This window comes from Marmota marmota, unplaced genomic scaffold, assembly GCF_001458135.2.
Source record: "Marmota marmota marmota unplaced genomic scaffold, marMar, whole genome shotgun sequence".
In the NCBI taxonomy this organism is placed as follows: Eukaryota; Metazoa; Chordata; class Mammalia; order Rodentia; family Sciuridae; genus Marmota; species Marmota marmota.
In genome coordinates, this window is record NW_026000242.1 from 25,899,202 (window position 1) to 25,917,684 (window position 18,483).

Consider the following 18,483-nt stretch of genomic DNA (forward strand, 5'->3'; position numbering starts at 1 on the left):
GATAGCAACCAAGCAGGGTTTTTTCTTTTTTTTTTTAATATTACCTTTTGGTCATATTTTATCTTGTAAGCAATAATGTAATTACTTTCTCCCACATATGTGGCACTGGTCTATTTTGAAATACCCATCACAAGGCTGATGGTGCTAGCTATCAGCTGAGGGTGGAAAGTAGTGTCTGCTAAAGAGAACTGAAGTATATGGGACTCTGAGGAGCATGAGTGTTCCCATTATTCCACATAGGATGGAAATCTTTCAAAGCAGGTGTAGAAAAATATAAATCAGCAGAAAGCACACCTTTGAATGGGTAGCTCAAATCCCAAAATATATTCTGTGTATAAATTACATTTTAAAATTACTATAAAGTAACACTGTAGTAACTATGATGAAGATTTTAAATACTATTAAGATAACGCTGTATAAATTTTTTCCCCAGTATTCCTCTTACCCAGAGAGATCACTGTTAAGTAGTAAATTGGATGTTTTCTTGTTTTTCGGAATACATCTTTTTGTGTGAACATTTTAACCATCTTGATCAGTGCCCCTCTCTACATAAACTTTTTTTTCTTATATTGTTGATGGACCCTTTATTTTTTTAATATGTGGTGCTGAGAATCGAACCCAGTGCCTTACACATGTAAGGCAAGCGCTCTACCACTGAGCCACGACCCCAGCCCTACATAAACTTTCATTCGAAAAAAATTTATAGAGTAGCTTCTTATTCTTTAGAAAGTATACCAGGGAAGATAGCTTTTAAAGCCCAGTTACTTGGTTGAGATCTTTGGATCTGTCACTTATGAATAACCTTGGGCAACTTAATCTCTGCTTTTGTAAAATAGGGTTGTATACTTATACCACAAAGAATGATATGAATTTAAGTGTGTCTTTGTTAAAGGACCATTTGCATACCATAGAATCCCACTTAAAAAAAAAGCATATAGCAATGGTTGTATAATACCATCATTTATTTTAGGATGTTTTCATCATCCCAAGTTAAGTCACATACCTGGTAGTAGTCAATCCCCTTTCTCCCACTTCTGGCAAATACTAACCTATTTTCTCCCTCTGATTTCTCTCTTCTGGACTTCTTTTTGATGCTGGGGTTAAGTTTTTTATTTTTTGAGGCAGGGTCTTGCATGTGTGACCCTCCTGCCTCAGCTTCTTCAATCACTGGGTTTATAGGCAATGTGCTTCCATACCTGGCTGTACATTTTTTTTTTTTTTAAATGGAATCACTATGTGATCTTCTCAGTGTTAAATGTTTTCAGAGTGTAATTTCTTCTTATTACCATATTTCATTGTGCATACTATATATACTCATGAGTTGATAGGATTTTGGGGTTGTTTTTATCTTTTGGCTATTATGAATACTATTGCTTTGAACATGTGGGACAAAGTTTTTGTATGGACAAGTGCAATTCTTTGAGGAACTGCAGACTGTTTTCCAGCACACATAGTATAATAGACCCACTTACATTAAAATCAAAGTGTTTAAGTCCACCCCCACTCCTTTTGCAGTCATTAAAAAGGTTTTCCAAACCAAATATGTGGGGGCATTGGAAATGGCAGTGAAGGATGTCACCGAGTAAATCTCCATTGAGAAAAAAGGTTTTTTAATGACTACAAAATATATCTTTACAAATTTCATCCAAAGCATAAATAGCTTATGTGAATGTTTACCTATTTTTCCTGATAGAATCTTCCTAAGAGGACTGTGTCACTGTGGTCTTACATAAATAGCCAGCTGGAAGACTTCACTAATCCTCTCTATGGGAGTTATTGCAATCATGTCCTTTATCCAGTAGCCAGCATGCGCCACCTAGAGCTCTGGGTGGGATATTACATAAGATGGAATCCACGGATGAAACCACAGGTATGATAAAAATGATGGGAGTTTTCATCTGAACAATATAATTCTATTAGATGTGTCCCCTTTAATTCTATATTTCTAGTTGAAATATTATCTGTGCATACTTATAACTATATCCATTGATAGTTATAAATGTGTATTGGAAAGAGTCCCACACTGGATAGTATACCTGTTTCTCATTTTGACTTTGGACAAATCAGTTCTCTTTGCCTAAGAAAATTCTGTTTCATAGTGAATATATTATTGAATGTTTACTATTAGGACTGAAAACCTACAATTAAATGATAGGAATCTTTTGACTACTAGGTTCTAATTGTCATAATTATGTATTATAATTGTTATATTTGTAGATGTACCGGTTCTAGGAGCATCTCCACAGCAGGTATTGTCTGGAAATACTTGAGGTCATTGGAAATGGCAGTGAAAGATTTAGTAATCACAGTAGTGTCCCTGAATTTAATCTCCACTGATGGATAGAAAAGGTGGGACTGGTTTGGACTGGTTCCAGTTGCTAAAAACAACAACAACAACAAAAAACAGTGTTAACATTGATGTGACCCTGGGTTTGACTAGGATTGCCTAGTTGAATAATTTTATGTTTTGCTCTTGTAGGAACCTATTCACAATAGATACAAAGAACTTCTTGCTAAACGAGCAGAGCTTCAGAAAAAAGTAGAGGAACTACAGAGAGAAATTTCCAACCGATCAACCTCATCCTCAGAGAGAGCCAGCTCTCCTGCACAATGTGTCACTCCTGTCCAGACTGTTGTGTGAAAGGATTGTGACTAAGGACATCATTGATATGAACTCTTCATTACAGTGGCAGCTTTATGAGTAGAAAGTCTCCCTATTTTGAACCCATCTCTGAGAGAAAAGTTCAGATGCTTTATTTATTTTAAGTCTCTAAGATGAGTTTAGAACTATAGCAATGTGGGTGGCTTAAGAGAAACAATTCCACATGTAATTACATGATTATGACACTAAACCTGTTCAGACATCTGGTAAAAGTACAAACTACTTTAGAAATACACCTCTTGATTGGAGAAAGCTCACTGCACAGAGAAACAAGTTTTCAAACCAAATCAACACTGAAGTTCTGTGGCATCATCTATATTAGGCCTTTATGTATGACAGATCAAAATCATTTAATACCTTTTTCTCCATCATGGGCTTTTCTTCATGTAGTAATTGATTTACATTGATCACTGTTCAACCTCCATTCTTAATATAGTGAAAGGCAAAGCATAGTGTGGCAGTAGTTAAAAATTGCTGCTGACATTATTTACATACTTAATTAGGGCATTCTACTCTTCCAGAATGATGCCTTAGAGATAGGCTTAGGGGACCATAAGGAGACAAAGTGGTAGCCATTTTGGAGTTCAAAGATTTCTAAGACATTCAGATTAATTTCCATTTTTTTCCAATTTTTAAAAAAAATTTTACCCCTTTCTGTTTTGCTTAATGCTAATTGGCAAGTTTTAAAATTTTTAAAAGACCTTTTTGGAAGACTGTATAAATAGCATATGGTGAGAAGTATAATGCTTAAATTTTACATGAAATACTTCACTACTTTATTCCACCAAATTAAGCCTACCAAAGAACACACCGCATTTAAAAATGAATTACAATCTCAATACCAGTAAAAGAAATCTTGCTTCACTGCTTGCCTGAGACTTTGGTGCTGGTATGGACACTTCACTGTCTGATGTCTATTTTACTCTATATGAGAGCCATATGTAATGTACTGTAACTAAGAAGCTTCTTGTCCCTTGGTCTTTTAATTAAAAGAAATTTCAGCTAATTTTAAAACTTTGTTTTTGTCTAAAGTTATATTAAGGGTGTGTGTGTGTGCACACATGTGCGTGTGCGCACATGCAGAACTATTTCTTGGAATTTTTTTTTCTGAGGAGTGCCTGGTGCAGGTGGAAATATTCAATTTTTTGACTCCTTGACTCCCAAATGAAACAAAAACTATTTTTTTCTGCTCATAAATTCACAGGTCTGAGTCTTATCCTTACTGTTGGTCTTAGATTTGAAGAAATAGGGGGCTGGGATTGTGGCTCAGCAGTAGAGTGCTCGCCTGGCAGGATCCTCAGCACCACACAAAAATAAACAAAAATGAAAAAATGGTTATCAGTACATTCAATATTACCAAAATCGGGATCCACTGATTTTATCATATGAAATTTGTTACGAGAAAAATTTAACAGGTGTTTAAATGGCCAGTCAGTATTAAAGCTAATATGTCTAATAATAGAATATTATAGTAATAAAGCTAAATTTGGTATTCCAAATTTGATAAATCTATTCTCTTACTTCCCTCACTTAAGCTTTTTCATCTTGGTCTGATAAAACATAAAAGAAAGCTGAAGAGATTAAGAATTTAAAGCTTCTAGTCTTAATGTACTCATACCCACTAAATACCACTAAAAAACCAAGAGAAATCTAAGTATAAAAAATTCTGTTTGCTAGGCATGGGGGTGCACACTTGTAATCCCAGCAGCCTGGGAGACTAGGCACGTAGATCCAGAGTTCAAAGCAGCCTCAGCAAAAGCAAGGCACTAAGCAACTCAGTGAGACCCTGTTTCATTTAAATAAAATACAAAATAGTGCTGGGGATGTGGCTCAGTGTGAGTGCCTCTGAGTTCAATCTCTAGTATCCAAAAAATAAAGTCTTGTGTTCAAAACATTTCGGTGGTTTCCGTCACCCTCTGCAGCAATCTCCAACCTGGAGTTTATGTGCCTGAGAAGACAAAGAAGAGAGCTAAAAATACATACTTGTCTATACAAAAAAAAAAAATATTTCATGGGCATTTGTATGTTTTATGACTTTATATGTCTATGAATGAATATTAGTTGTACGGGTATGCGTTTTCCTTTATGATAAGGAATGCAAAATTTAGACACCAGTATGATCAAGTTGAAGCTCTTGCCTCCTTAGACTCTGCCTACCCCTCTGTTCTCATCTGCATTCCTTTTATATACCAATATTACTCTACTTATTCACAATTCTCCCATGTAAACCTCATATTCCTACCTGCCGCTTTTGTTTTTCTTCTATCTTACTGACCTAGACCAACTGTTATCTCTTGTGACTCAGTCCTGTTCTCTAGAAGTTAGGTATTATCTTTTCCTCCAGCAAGTTACTTCCATTCATCACACCTTCTCTGTCATGATCTGCCATGGCACTGTGTACCTGCCTGTTAACCACTGCATTCACCACACTGTATTCAGAAAAACAACTCGGATGTCTGCCACCAGCCTGTAAAGACATTATGATTACTCAGTTTGGTGTCCTTGTTGGCACTGTAGACACAGAAGATAGTTAACATGCACTGTAATAAAGCGCTAGTACACCATCAGTGGATGGATGTGTTCCCCTACTGTAAACTCTCAGGTAAGAAAACTGGACTAGTATTTAAGTTCTCACCTGAGAATATAAAAAACTGGAGAGGATACAGTTTGAATCCCAACCAAAGGATGGGGTGGGATTTAGCAGTATTTAATCACTCTTCTCCTAATTAGGATTTGTATTTACTACCATTCAAATGATGGCCATACAATTTAATAACCTGAAATTCAAACAAAGAGATAACAAAAGTTTAATAGCTGAAATGATGGCTGAGACACAAATATTTACCATGTTACCAGAGCAATTTCTCACCTTCTATGGACTCACTGTTGTCAATTCAATGACTGCAAACCTGCTCATCAGAAAATCACACGTATAAGCAAATGATTACATACACACTCAGGAGGTTCACAAAATAGGTATTTAGGACACTAAATTAAGAACCCTAGCTGTAGAAAAATTAATTCAATAAGAGGCTTGACAAGGTCAAAGCTCAGGTACTAGAATAAATCATGCTGTCTAGGTATAATCCTTAACCTCCATCTCAATCCAAGGAGAGGCATATGAAAAGAATTCCCTTAATATGTGGCTAACATGTCAAATAGCCCTTTTAGAGTATCTCATATACCATGAGGCAATTCAATCTTGTTGGGCTTAGTTTCTTGTGAAAGCATTGAAATGGTAAACATTTAAGTACTGAATATTAATATACTTATAATCAACATACTAATGTCCTATTTTGAAATGCATTTTTGAGAGTTTACAATAAATAAAGCCTTAGTTAATAGGCTGTTAAGGAAAGTTTCAGTGTTTCCTTAAAAGTTTACTTTATTGACATGAATGGCAAATTTATAAAAAGGTAACATGTCTTGATCTTTTCAAAATTATGACAACATCATTAAAATGAAAATTTTGTGTGTACAGTTATTTTGCTCATACTGTACAGAAAAAGGAAAGCAAATATTCACGGGGTTCTCTGGGTTTCAAGATTTAAAAATATCACAATGCCTTGACTGAATAACATGATTACAAATGGGTATATATAAAAACTGCAGATGTGTGTGCTTCACAACATCTCCCTTCTCTCTCATTCTCACTTTCTTCAAAAATCTCATTTATTAACAATTTGTTTACACTTTAAAAAATGCTTTCATAAATCTTACAGGTAGTTAGCTTAAAATGATTGCTTGGATCTTTAAATAAAACTAACAGTGGATTAAAAAGCAATACAAGTGCATTCAATACTGATCAATGTTTGAAATACCAAAAAAGAAAAAAAAAAAAACAATAACCCAAATCCTCTTAAATATATAAATATGAAAACCTCCATCAATAGTTGAAACAAAGTGTATTTAATGGTTTTAAGGGAAAAGGGAAGTGGGCACTTTATGCCAGAAGATTTAAAAAAGACTTTTCTAGCAAACCCTGCTATGGAAAAGCCTCATATTTTGAAAATTTAAACCTAATTTGAATGAAGAACTATTTAAAAAAAAAATCACACCCACAAGTTAAAAAAAAAAAAGGAAAAAAAAAAAGCCACCCGGTAATTTGTGAAGGTGCAATATGTCAGTGTAGCAAATTCATTTCAAAGAAACAGGGGCTTCTTAGGCCTTAAAACTCCCTTGGTTTCCATTAAAATGGTTTCACAGTTGTTCTGCGTAACACAGGACTGGGTAATGAAGCTTGGGCCCCCTAACACATGCTATTAATTAATTCTAACATAAGTGAGTATGAAACCTGGAAAGTGAATTGTCAACATCTGATTGATGAGGTACAGATTATCTGAATAAAATTTATGACCTGGCACGAGGAATCAGTAATCCCAACTCAAGTTACTGCTTTGTAATGAATTCTGTATGGTTTGCATGTCCTTCAATAACTGAAGATTTTTCCTGCTTTTTTCTCCAGGTCTCTGTTTGGCAAAATCCTTCTTACTTGTGGTCCCTGTGACTCCAGAAGAACGGCTGCTGACATTTCCTTCTTCATCGAGAGTCTTTTTGTTAGCTCTTAATTCTTTCTTTTGCTTCTCTATCTTCTGTTTGTCTAGCTAAACCAAATAAGCAAGGTAGGGAAAAGAAGAATTTAAGGAAAACATTTTCTTCTGATGAGTACTTTTAAAATAACTCTCACATTAACAAAAACTCAAAAAATACATTCTACGTATGTATTTTTAACAGCTTGAAGCCTATGGCACTCGTCATTTAATACTCAGTACTTAAAATATTTAACAGTATTAAAAATGAACAAAAGTACACACATCAATTCCAGTTCTTTATCATAAATTTAAGGCAGCACTACCCAAATTCAGAATAGGTGGGTTAGAAGGAAAGCTGAGGAAAGGACTGAGGAGGCAAAAAATGAGAGACTGGGAAAGGAAAAATGAGAAAGACTTTGGCAGATGGGGGAGAAGGGCATTGTAGAAACTAGTGTGAGAGGCCAAGAGGCAATCTGCAGATAGATGAAGAAATGTGGTAACTTAGCAATATGAAAAGGATTTTTAATTCATTATTTTTCAAATACTTTAAAATAAAGGAGCTTTATTTTTACTCTAGCAAAACTACTGTTTGCATGTTGGTTTTTCATTAGAATAAAGCCAAGTCTACTGTACAAGAAACATATTAGAACAATACTCTGAAGTAATTGTATGCTTCTATTTTTTTTTTTTTAACATGAACTTTGGAAATAGTACTTTTTTAAAAGACCACATTTTGGATCCCATGTTTGCATTCCAGTTCTGCCATTTACCAGTGAACTAGTTGAGCCAAGTACTTTAGTTTTAAGTCCTTAGATAACATTCTTAAAGCACTTTGGCACTGTGTGTATCATATCATACCAATCAATAAGTAGTTGTCACATCTCTCAAACCACAATCTTTCATAATAAATCTCCCTCTATACTTTATCCAGCACCAAGTAGCCCTGATATTTCTATTCCTAAAACAAACATCAAATTTGTGCACCTCTGCCCAACTCCAAATACTATCTTGACCCTGTGACAACCATTTTTGATAAGCCTAACAGCCTAAGTGAACTCAGTCTTTTAGGTCCCTGATCTCATCCTCTTAGTCTTAGTAGTCTTAAATACACAAATCATTGTGTTTTTCTGTGCATGAAAACCCTGAGTATGATTTCACCACTGCACTTAGTAAATACCATGACTGGTTTATGATGAAATCCATTCTAACTAAAGATAACATTTCTTTGCTAACCCACTTAATACTAATTTCAATACTCATTGTTTAATAAACTCAATTCTTCTGTAAAGAAGTGTCTCTGGTAGTTCTTTATGAACCACTTGGTGTCATTATTAATACATTTGAAGAAAAATATGTTTTAATTATTAAACTTCAGTGAAGGACAACTGAGTTACCTGGGCTTGGTATTTTCTGACTTTAGTTATTTGGTTGGCTTTTGCTTCCATCCTTCCCACTAATGCCTCAAGTTCACACTCTAAATTATCTTTTAATTCCATGGTTGGTGACTCCTGGATAAGTTTTGCAAGCTGCTGATGATCACTATATACAAAGCAAAAGGAAGACTTCATTAAGTTTCTTGTTTTATGGTTAGGTTCATTATATCTTACCATTGAGTCACTGCTGTGTGTTAAAAAAAACTGACTCAGTTTAACACACTACATATGTAGAAGGAAATTCTAGACAAAGATCTTACTCTTCAGATATTCATCCTAACTCATTAGTTAAGTTTAAATAAACATAAATGTATATCAAGCTCTCAAAAAATGAAATAAAACTTCAATAAAAACCTTGTACTTCAAAACATTTAATAGGATCAGAAAAGGGAGACTTTACCCATAAGTTATATTTGTTGAATTATTAGTAATTTTAATTAAATTAATTTAAATGTTAGATTACCTATAAATTGGCTGACATAGATTATGTTCAGTAATATTTCTTGAACAAGCAAAACTATGATTACTAAAGTAACCAAGAAACTAAAAAACAATAAGACTTTAGAACTGAATATATTTTAAAAAACAAAAACTAAAACTCACAAGCTCATTTGCCCAAATTCATCCTGCAAAGTCTGTAAGACTTCTGACAACTCTTCATTAATGGTGCTGGAGGAGGAAGGTGTTACAGACTTCTTACTTTTACTACTTCGTGAAGATACAGATACTTGTTTTGCCAAAGGAACACTGTTGACTACTCGGTCATTACACAAGGCTTTACTATGTTGTTTCATCAGATGCAAGACATGCTGAACATTGGCTACTACAGCATGGCTAGGACTGGTGGACTGGAGAGAAAATGATAAGTTAATTGAAGGTACATCCTATATTTCTGTTTTTCAATCCCAACCTGGGTAAAAGTAAATCTCCAACATAAAATTTCCTACCCTATAGTAAATTACTTAACCAAATTTCTTGGATGCAAATTCCAAAATATCTCCAATACATTTCTCTGCCTCCATCCTACTGTTATGCACCAACCTCTAACTATTAGAAGAACATCCCAATAGGTTTTACTTGCTCTCATGTCATTAACATCATAGGTGTATCAGTTATCCTCCTAAAATTATTATTGTAAGTATGCTGTTTTATTTGAAATCATTTGATTAAACCTGATGAGAAAGTCCTCAGCATGGAAAATACCACTGATATGCAACTTAAATACTCTTTGACTTCGTGTTGTACCACCTCCTTATTTCTATTTTGTGAACAAGTCATATCTGCAGATAACATTTCTTTTGTGTAGTAACTTATACCATTCTTTAAGACCCAGTTTGAATACATCACTTTTAAAGGTTTTTCTAACTGCCAGGTAATAATTGGTTCATTTCTCAGATCATTCGTAACAGTTTCTACATATCCCTATTATAGCATTTACCACAATATAGTAATTTCATTTCATATATTTCATATCTACTTTACCTATTAAACAGTGTAGTTCCAGGTGGTCAAGATTTACTGTATTAATTTTTCCATCCTTGAACAGTAGGAAGCCCTAAATACATATTTGTCACATAAACTACACGAAGAGGAAAACTGGTAAGCTTCTCAAATTTTGAACAATAAACAACAATCCAAATATTCTATACCAGTTTATAAATAAACTGGGCTTGCTTAGCTCCACACGCATCATTAGACAGCTGTTTTAAATGCAGATTCCAATGCAAGTTTCCAAACTAAATCGGCATGTGGTCAGGACTTGAAAATTTGTAATTTTAAGTGTTCAAAGTTGATTCTGATCAGCCAGCTGTGGTAGTCACTGTGCTTAGTTTCTGTTGTTAATCATCAAATTGAATGAAGTAGTATATAAAAAGAATTATACACCACATCCAAGTGGGGTTTATTCAAGAAATGCAAATGTGGTCCAATATTTGTAAATCAATATAATCACTGTTTTGCTCATAACCTGTTGTGCATATTCACTATTACTATGTACACTTTTTTTGGGATTGTGTGTGTCAGGGATTGAACTCAGGGGCACATGTCCACTAAGCCATATCCTCAGCCCTATTTTGTATTTTATTTAGAGACCCCAAGGGTCTCAGTGAGTTGCTTAGTACCTCGCTTTTGCTGAGGCTGGCTTTGAACTCACGATTCTCAGCCTCCCGAGCCACTGGGATTATAGGCGTTTGCCACCACACTCGGCCCCACATGTACACTTTCAATATACAACAAATAGATCTAAATTCTCTTGTTCCTTCTACTGTTCCATTTATTAATGTTACTTTGTTGAATCTAGTCATAACTGAGACTTGTATTTTATGTCCTTATTTTTCAAGTAATTCACTCTTATTATATTTTACAAAGACATTATCTAAGATGATATGTAACTAAAGAGAAAAACTGGTCATTTTATCAGATAGACTGAGAAACTGTACAAAACCATAATTATGATGAACAGCTGAAGAAAAACCTGAAGAACAGCCAAAGAAAATATTTTCTAATCTAGAAAAAAAATAAGGAGGTAAGAAAAGAAATAAAGCTATTTTAAAAATCCAAATTTTCTGGTAATCAAAGATTCATTTTTCCTATATATGGATGACTAATGGTAGAAAATAAGTCAGGCAGAATTTACAAAGTAATAAAATTCAACTCATTTTAAGGAAGAACTCTAAAATAATGTTCAGAAATGTTAAGGGCTGATTGGAGTGTCTTAGAAGTATTCAAACACAACCATTGGTTTGGTTGTTTACACAATTAAAATATTGGTGTGGAATGTTACTAAGTGGGTATCAAATTCAAATTTAACTGACTAGAGAGCAGATTAAAAATAATTTGGGGCCTAATATGCTGATTAGTTTAATTCAGTAAGTTTGTAGTGGGGCTTCATAATCTGCTTTTCAAAACTATGTTCAGTGTGATTCTGATGTAATTAGCCCTTAAGACACTCAAAGATGCTAAGGTAAAGCAAAACAAAGAGCTTGGTGAGAAGAGGAGATAAAAGAATAGGTAAAATTTTGACTAAAATATAATAAGAGATTGAATTTATGGCAAAGGAGAACAATGACAATATTTGTAAATAATCTGTACCCCACACACCTACAAAGCAAAAGCTAAAAAGGTGGGATGTAATTCATTCTCCAAGCTTTCGCTGAGGGTTTGCTGTGGGTTTAAAATAAATAAACAAGAAAATAAAATTCAAAGTAACATCTGTTATCCAAGCCTCTAAAATTGACAATCCAGGTGGATAATCAAGCCACCTAAACATGAAACAACCAATTATACAAACAAATCACAAAAAAAAGTAGTATAAACTAACAAGTATTTGACAAAATTATCAACTACATTTAAGCGCTAAAGGAACCTAAGATTCAAGTCTGTATGATGATTTCTTGAAGAATCAGTCCCACGTATGGTATGGATATGAGGACAAACAGGATGTGCTATTTACTTAAACATCTAATTATATCAAAGTATAAATCAATAGGGTTGATACTAAAAATCAAATGCTAAGTGGGTGTGGTGATGCACTTCCTTAATCCCAGTGGCCAAGGAGGCTGAGGCAGAAGGATTGCGAGTTCAAAATCAGCCTCAGCAACTTATCAAAGCCCTAAGCAACTTAGCAAGACCCTGTTTCCAAATAAAATATAAAAAAATGGGCTGGGGAGGTGGCTTGGTGGTTAAGTGCCACTGGGTTCAATTCCCAATACCTTCCCCTCAAGTCAAATGCTACAAATATACTATTTCTTATTTCCTTGACCCTTATCTGAAATGATATCTTCTTAAACCAGGGTAATGGTTTAAGAATGTGCTTTAATAACTTTTATCCCCGTTTCATTCTCATTCTTAGATTACTATGATCCACACTGGTAAATGGGAACAGATAAATGTTTTCACCACTCATAGGTATAGAGATAGATGCATGGAACTTAAACATGTATGTTGTATAAAGAAAATCTAGTTTAACCAACTCACCTTTCCGGCCACAAATGGCATATCACCCAAGCATAATCGATAATGTGGCTGCGCACCAAAATAGTTTCTAGGACCTTTCTGAATGAAAAAAAAAAAAAAAGAAAGAAAATTTTCATTTATTCACATGAAGATAAAACCTGTCTATATACCACTAACCTGAGACTTCAGCTTACTACATGGGTTACTTAACTTGCCTCACCTATACTGATATTTTATTCTTAAGCAAGTCCCTAATAAAACTTGTGAACATGTATCTTAGCCTATGAAAAGTTAGGGGGGAAAATTATCTAACAAAACAGCAGTTATAGTCTAAGTAAAACAAACAAAAAGTATACAGATACATAAAACATTTTAAGAGCAAAAGGTAATTAATGCAATACTTAGTATTATTTATACAGTGTCCTATAGTTCTGAAATGTATCCTTATATATTATCTCACTATCAGGGTAAAAAGTTAAAAGTAAATATTATTTATCCTCACCTTGTGAGTGAAGAAACTGAGAATAAAAGAGATTCACTCTCCCAAGGTTGTAGCACCACATGGTTTATGAGTACTTTCACACAAATTACACCAAGTAATCAGCACTTTGCCTGACTGGTTCTGTTTTCATACCTTTTCTGGTGGTTTTGACTTCTTTTTTTTAATTTTTCTTGCACTGGGAATATATGAAGCTGCATTATCTTCAAAGATAAGTTTATTTGTTTCCAGGCCATTCTGCAACTAGGAAAAATTTAAATTTCAAGTTAATGATGCAGAAATAAAAGTTAAGATTCAAATTTGAAATCTGCCCTGTAAAAGCTCTTAAAAACCAACATTAGTATCCGACTAAAAAATACATAGCTGGATAACCATGTTTTGAGCCAATCTTAATCTTGTTTACTTTTGTTAAATTAACTCCAATCTTTCTTTTTCCCTGCACTGTATGTTATAATTTGTCCTTTTCCTAAGCTTAGAACCACAGCTCCACTATTTGTAGTTGCTTCATAAACTTCATCTAGTAAGTTAAATGCAAGGTACAGAAGCCCAAACTAATGGTTTGAGAGCTTCTCTTTTCAAGGATGTTATCTACCACAGTGCAAGCCAGACTCAAAGCAGCTGGAAAGCAAAATATACTTCTTCCTTTTCTTAAAAATTCATACATTGTAAGAAAAAGGAACTGGAATTGTACGTTCAAAAGTACCAGAAGTTATTTTAGCAAATGTTATCAAGTACTTTTTCTATAGAAGCTTGGTATCTACGTTAATTTAAAATAATACATTATGGTAGAAATTCCACAAGCAATTACTAAGAATTTTTTTTTTTTTAAATCAATTTCCCCTAAACATTCAACATTCCTTAAAAATATATTTAAAAACTTGTCTATTGTTGAGAGTCACAGCCGAAGGGGCCCCAGCAAACTTCCAGCTGCCAGCTGATGATTGGCTCACAGCGGCCCCAGCAACTTCTAGCTGCCAACTGATTGGCTCCTCTGCGATGATGCTCATTGGGCTGTTTCCCCGCCCTTTCAGACCACGGAGCTGCTCACTGGGGGACTTTTTCTGGCTCCGCCCACGCGACCCAGCCAATCGGCCTCAACAGCAGGAAGAGTGGGGGAGGTTGAGAGGCTTGTGGGAAGCCGGTGGTGGCAGTTGGGCTCTGAGGGTTTTTCCTGAGGAGCTGTGTGGTGTGGTGTGTGTGTTCTAAAAATAAAGTTCGTTTCTTTTGACAAGTGGCTCCTGAATTGTGTCCAGCCAGACTGCGGCATTTGGTGGGCCGCACTGGGAACAACTGAGGGTAAGTGATAAGGTAAACTGCTCTCCCCTGAGGGCAGGGCGAGAGGATGGGTAGCCATTTTAAGATTCTTCTTTTGTTTTGTTTCACTTTTGTTTTAAGTTGCCTGTCCCTGGAGATGAGTGAGATGGAAGAAAAACCCGCTCACATCTGAGGAAAAACTATTTGCGTCTGAGGAACAGATAGGGAGAAAGGACGGATGGACATTTCAGGAGGATAGAAAGGCTATAATGATTTTGTGTTGTTCCGTTTTTGTTTCATTCTGTCTCGGTTTTGTTTGGTATTATCTTGTTGGGTTGTATTATAGTAGAAATATGGGATCAGAAATTAGTAAAAAACAAACCGAAAGAGTGTTAAGTAAATTGTTAGAGGAAGGAGGCATCTCAGTAAAATCAAGAGCAGTCAGGGCATACCTTGATACAATACAAAAATGTAGCCCATGGCTTTTTAAGGAGGAGTTGTTAAATATATCACAATGGAACCATCATGGTGAAGATTTAAAAAGAATAGAAAAGAAAAGCCCAGGGACTCTGCCAGTTGGCATATTGTCATTGTAGACTTTCATATCTTGTTTGCTTAGTCCAAAGCCTTCAGTTCAGACAATGGTAGAGGAAGGAGAAGACATATTGATTCAAGTAAAAGAGAAGGTCTCTCAAGTTAGTCAGACAGAGGAAAAGATTCAAGTAAAAGACAAGGTCTCTCAAACTAGTCAGACAGAGGAAGAAAGTTTAGAGCAGAAAAAGCCATNCACTTGTGTTTTATGTTGTATGTTTGTATGTACGTATATCCATATATCATATATGATGAGCGCTTATGAAAAAATGGATCCAAATATTTTTTTTTTTCACGTGATTTAAATGGTTTAATTTAAATTGGGTAAACAGCTGTTGAGGATTGTTTTAAAATGTGAACAAAAAAGGAGGTTAACAGATCTATTTGTTTACTTTCACCTTTCCTTTTCATTATATTTAATAATTCTGTTCAAGATAATGTAAATTGTTAAGAAAATTGTTTTCTTTTAGTGCCTTCTGGAATGTTACATAATTTTTTCTTTAGCCATTATTGCCAGAATTCCTATCTTCAACCCAGTGCCAGTGAAGACAAAGATAAAACCAATCTACAGCTTCTGCAATAGCCATCACTGAACTGTTTGCAGAACTTCCCTGGACTATGTATCACTTGTATGCATTGTGAACTCACTTGTATGCATTGTGAACTATCTGTTGGTGCAGCGACTTGTGGTAGTGTTGGGGTATTTTTGCTGATGGTGTCATCGGTGGTACAATTTTTCCAAAAGGAGCAGTCAACTGGCTTGGTGTATCTTCCTCCCTTCTGCTTCTCATGGTTGTTCAGCTAAAATTTGGGGGCCAACAGAGGTGAGGCCAAGAACCTCACCCACCCGCTGGTACAAAGACCTATCCACAGGTGTGGCTGTATGCTGAACCGGTAGTCAATAACAGGTAAGATCCAATTGCAATGGTACCAACCTAAGACAGGAGGCTGATGCCTTGAGGTCAGCTCATCCAATTACGGGTAAGGACCATATGTACTATTGGACAACCTAAGGCAGGCATGGTCCCTAAGCCACATGCTTGTAGTTTAAACAGAGAGGGGGAGATGTTGAGAGCCACAGCCGAAGGGGCCCCAGCAAACTTCCAGCTGCCAGCTGATGACTGGCTCACAGCGGCCCTAGCAACTTCTAGCTGCCAACTGATTGGCTCCTCTGCGGTGATGCTCATTGGGCTGTTTCCCCGCCCTTTCAGACCACGGAGCTGCTCATTGGGGGACTTTTTTTTGGTTCCGCCCACGTGACCCAGCCAATCAGCCTCAAGAGCAGGAGGAGTGGGGGAGGTTGAGAGGCCTGTGGGAAGCTGGTGGTGGCAGTTGGGCTCTGAGGGTTTTTCCTGAGGAGCTGTGTGGTGTGGTGTGTGTGTTCTAAAAATAAAGTTTGTTTCTTTTGACAAGTGGCTCCTGAATTGTGCCCAGCCAGACTGCGGCAGTCTATAATTACGATTCTTTTAATTCTGCCTCTATCAAAAATTGTCTGGAATTTGAAAAAAACTCAAGATTACAAGGCTTCTCTTCAGACCTGATTCTGAAACTTCCTGGTTAAAGAAATTTATATTTTAAAAGTATTTTAAAAGTTCTCCAGAAAATTCTGATGGAATTGTAACAAACACTCAGAAGCAATGGACTGAACAAAATGAAGCAGACCATTTCTATTATTTTCCACGACTATACATGTCAGGAAAATAATCTAATCACTGACAAAAGAATACAGAGATCCCTACCCTCAAGAGTATTTATACACTTTCACATAAACAACGCTTAATACATAGTTAATTGACTAGATGGAACATAATGAATAAAATATTACTACTCTAGAAGACTTATTGTGCCAATGAGCATGAACAGAAAACAAAAGAATTTTTCTGAATTCTTTAAAATTCTAGCTTATTTAGTTATACCTGGCAGTTGTCTTATATTTGTGTGCCAGAATTTTAACATATTTGGGGGGTTTCATTATCACTTATCTCATCTGATCTCTCCAAAACTAAGATATAAAATGAAGATCCTTTTATCAATGGAAAAATCTAGGCTCTTATTGGTTAGCTTGACCAAGATTATAAAAATTAGAATTAGCTAGACTTCAAACCACATATCATTGGTCATTTTTCTACAATAATAATGTTCTATCAGAACTCAAAACCTCTATCGATAATACATTACTCAGCAGTTAAGTGCTTTGGTCCTTACTTTTGTCAGCTAAATGAAAAGGAAAGCCAAGGTATCATGAATTAATTTTTAAACTTCATAAAATAATGAACTTATAAAATTTTGTATTTCGTATATAGTGGATTCAAAACCACAATGTATATACAGCATAATCCATAGGTCTGCATGCTACAAGAGAAGACATGGAGCCTACCCTAAAGACAGAATAGGCAGAGAAAATTTGTTGAATGTCAAAAATAAAGCCATGGGGTTACATATCTCAGAAAGCACAATGAGAAGAAATAGATCAGTTTAAAAATTAACTAAAAGTAAATATTTTATTCTGCCTAATATTAAATTAATGCAGTCAGAGAACTAGAATAGGAAACATTAATATTCCTGTAATCACGTTTATGAGGTGAACCCAGGACACTTTGCCAGGTTGAACTCCTAATTATTTTGGAATCAGGACCCACTTCTTGTATACTGAGAAAAGGTACACATAAATGTCATCAACTTAAAGATCTTGGCAAAGTGAGAAAAATATCTGGGAGATATCTGAGCAAATAACCTCAAAAGGGTAGTCTCCAGTTAACAACACAAAAGTTTGGGCTAGGGTCACAGCTCAGTGGTAGCATGCTTGCCTGGCATATGTGAGGGACTGGGTTCAATCCTCAGCACCACATAATTAATTAAAAAAAATTAAATTTAAAAAACACAAAAAGTTATATTTTATTGAGTTTAAGACTTACTTCAAATCTAAATCTCTAGAAATTCAGTTGTGACTGATACATAAAAATTTCTCAATGTTTTTGTGAATCCATACTGCCTCACCTATTCAACCTGGTTACCACTGTAGAAAAAAATAAAAAACTTAAAATAGGTTCATTTTCCTGATGTGGTAACTTTGTGAACTTGTTTGAGTCACTAGCTACTGGGCAACTCACTACCTTAACTGCTGTACTGATATCTTCTTGATTGTCTTACAAAAAGAAGTACATCTGTGGTTTATTCTTTACTTTCATATGTTTTTTGAGTGCTGGGGATTGAGCCCAGGGCACCCTCATGTATGTTATATAAATGCTCTGCTACTGAGCTATACCTGCAGCCCAAGAAGCGTGTGTGTATATGTGTGTGTGTGTGTGTGTGTGTGTGTGTGTGTATGTGTGTATGTTAGTGTGTATGTTTTTGGCACAATCCAGGGTTGCTCTACCACTGAACTACAGTGACAGCCCTTTTTATTTTTTATTTTGAGACAGTGTCTCTCTAAGTTGCTGAGGCTGGTCTCAAACTTTTGACCCTCTGCCTCATCCTCCCAAGTTGTTGGGAGTATAGGCATGTGCCTCTGCTCCTGGTCCAAGAAGCTAAGAGATTCAATTTTGGTTTTCAATCATT

General features: G+C 35.4%; 2 protein-coding genes across 11 annotated transcripts in view; one reads left to right on the forward strand and one right to left on the reverse strand.

Annotated features, from left to right (window-relative positions):
* Positions 1-3,676, forward strand: part of Mtmr2 (myotubularin related protein 2) — an 82,265-nt gene extending 78,589 nt beyond the window's left edge. For all 9 annotated transcript variants that reach the window (XM_015489965.2, XM_048795657.1, XM_048795656.1 and 6 more), the window contains 2 exons: positions 1,694-1,870; positions 2,480-3,676. In XM_015489965.2, the coding sequence (XP_015345451.1) occupies positions 1,694-1,870; positions 2,480-2,641 (339 nt within the window). In that variant the 3' untranslated portion in view covers positions 2,642-3,676. The remainder of the gene's footprint in view (positions 1-1,693; positions 1,871-2,479) is intronic.
* A 1,769-nt stretch (positions 3,677-5,445) lies between these two features.
* The window catches only part of Cep57 (centrosomal protein 57), a 41,799-nt gene continuing 28,761 nt past the window's right edge, over positions 5,446-18,483 (reverse strand). The window contains exons 7-11 of one of the 2 annotated variants that reach the window (XM_015489966.2): positions 13,216-13,323; positions 12,603-12,680; positions 9,231-9,475; positions 8,589-8,733; positions 5,446-7,266 (exon numbers count right to left, since the gene is read on the reverse strand). In XM_015489966.2, the coding sequence (XP_015345452.1) occupies positions 7,033-7,266; positions 8,589-8,733; positions 9,231-9,475; positions 12,603-12,680; positions 13,216-13,323 (810 nt within the window). In that variant the 3' untranslated portion in view covers positions 5,446-7,032. The remainder of the gene's footprint in view (positions 7,267-8,588; positions 8,734-9,230; positions 9,476-12,602; positions 12,681-13,215; positions 13,324-18,483) is intronic. The other variant, XM_048795663.1, reaches the window with a different exon arrangement.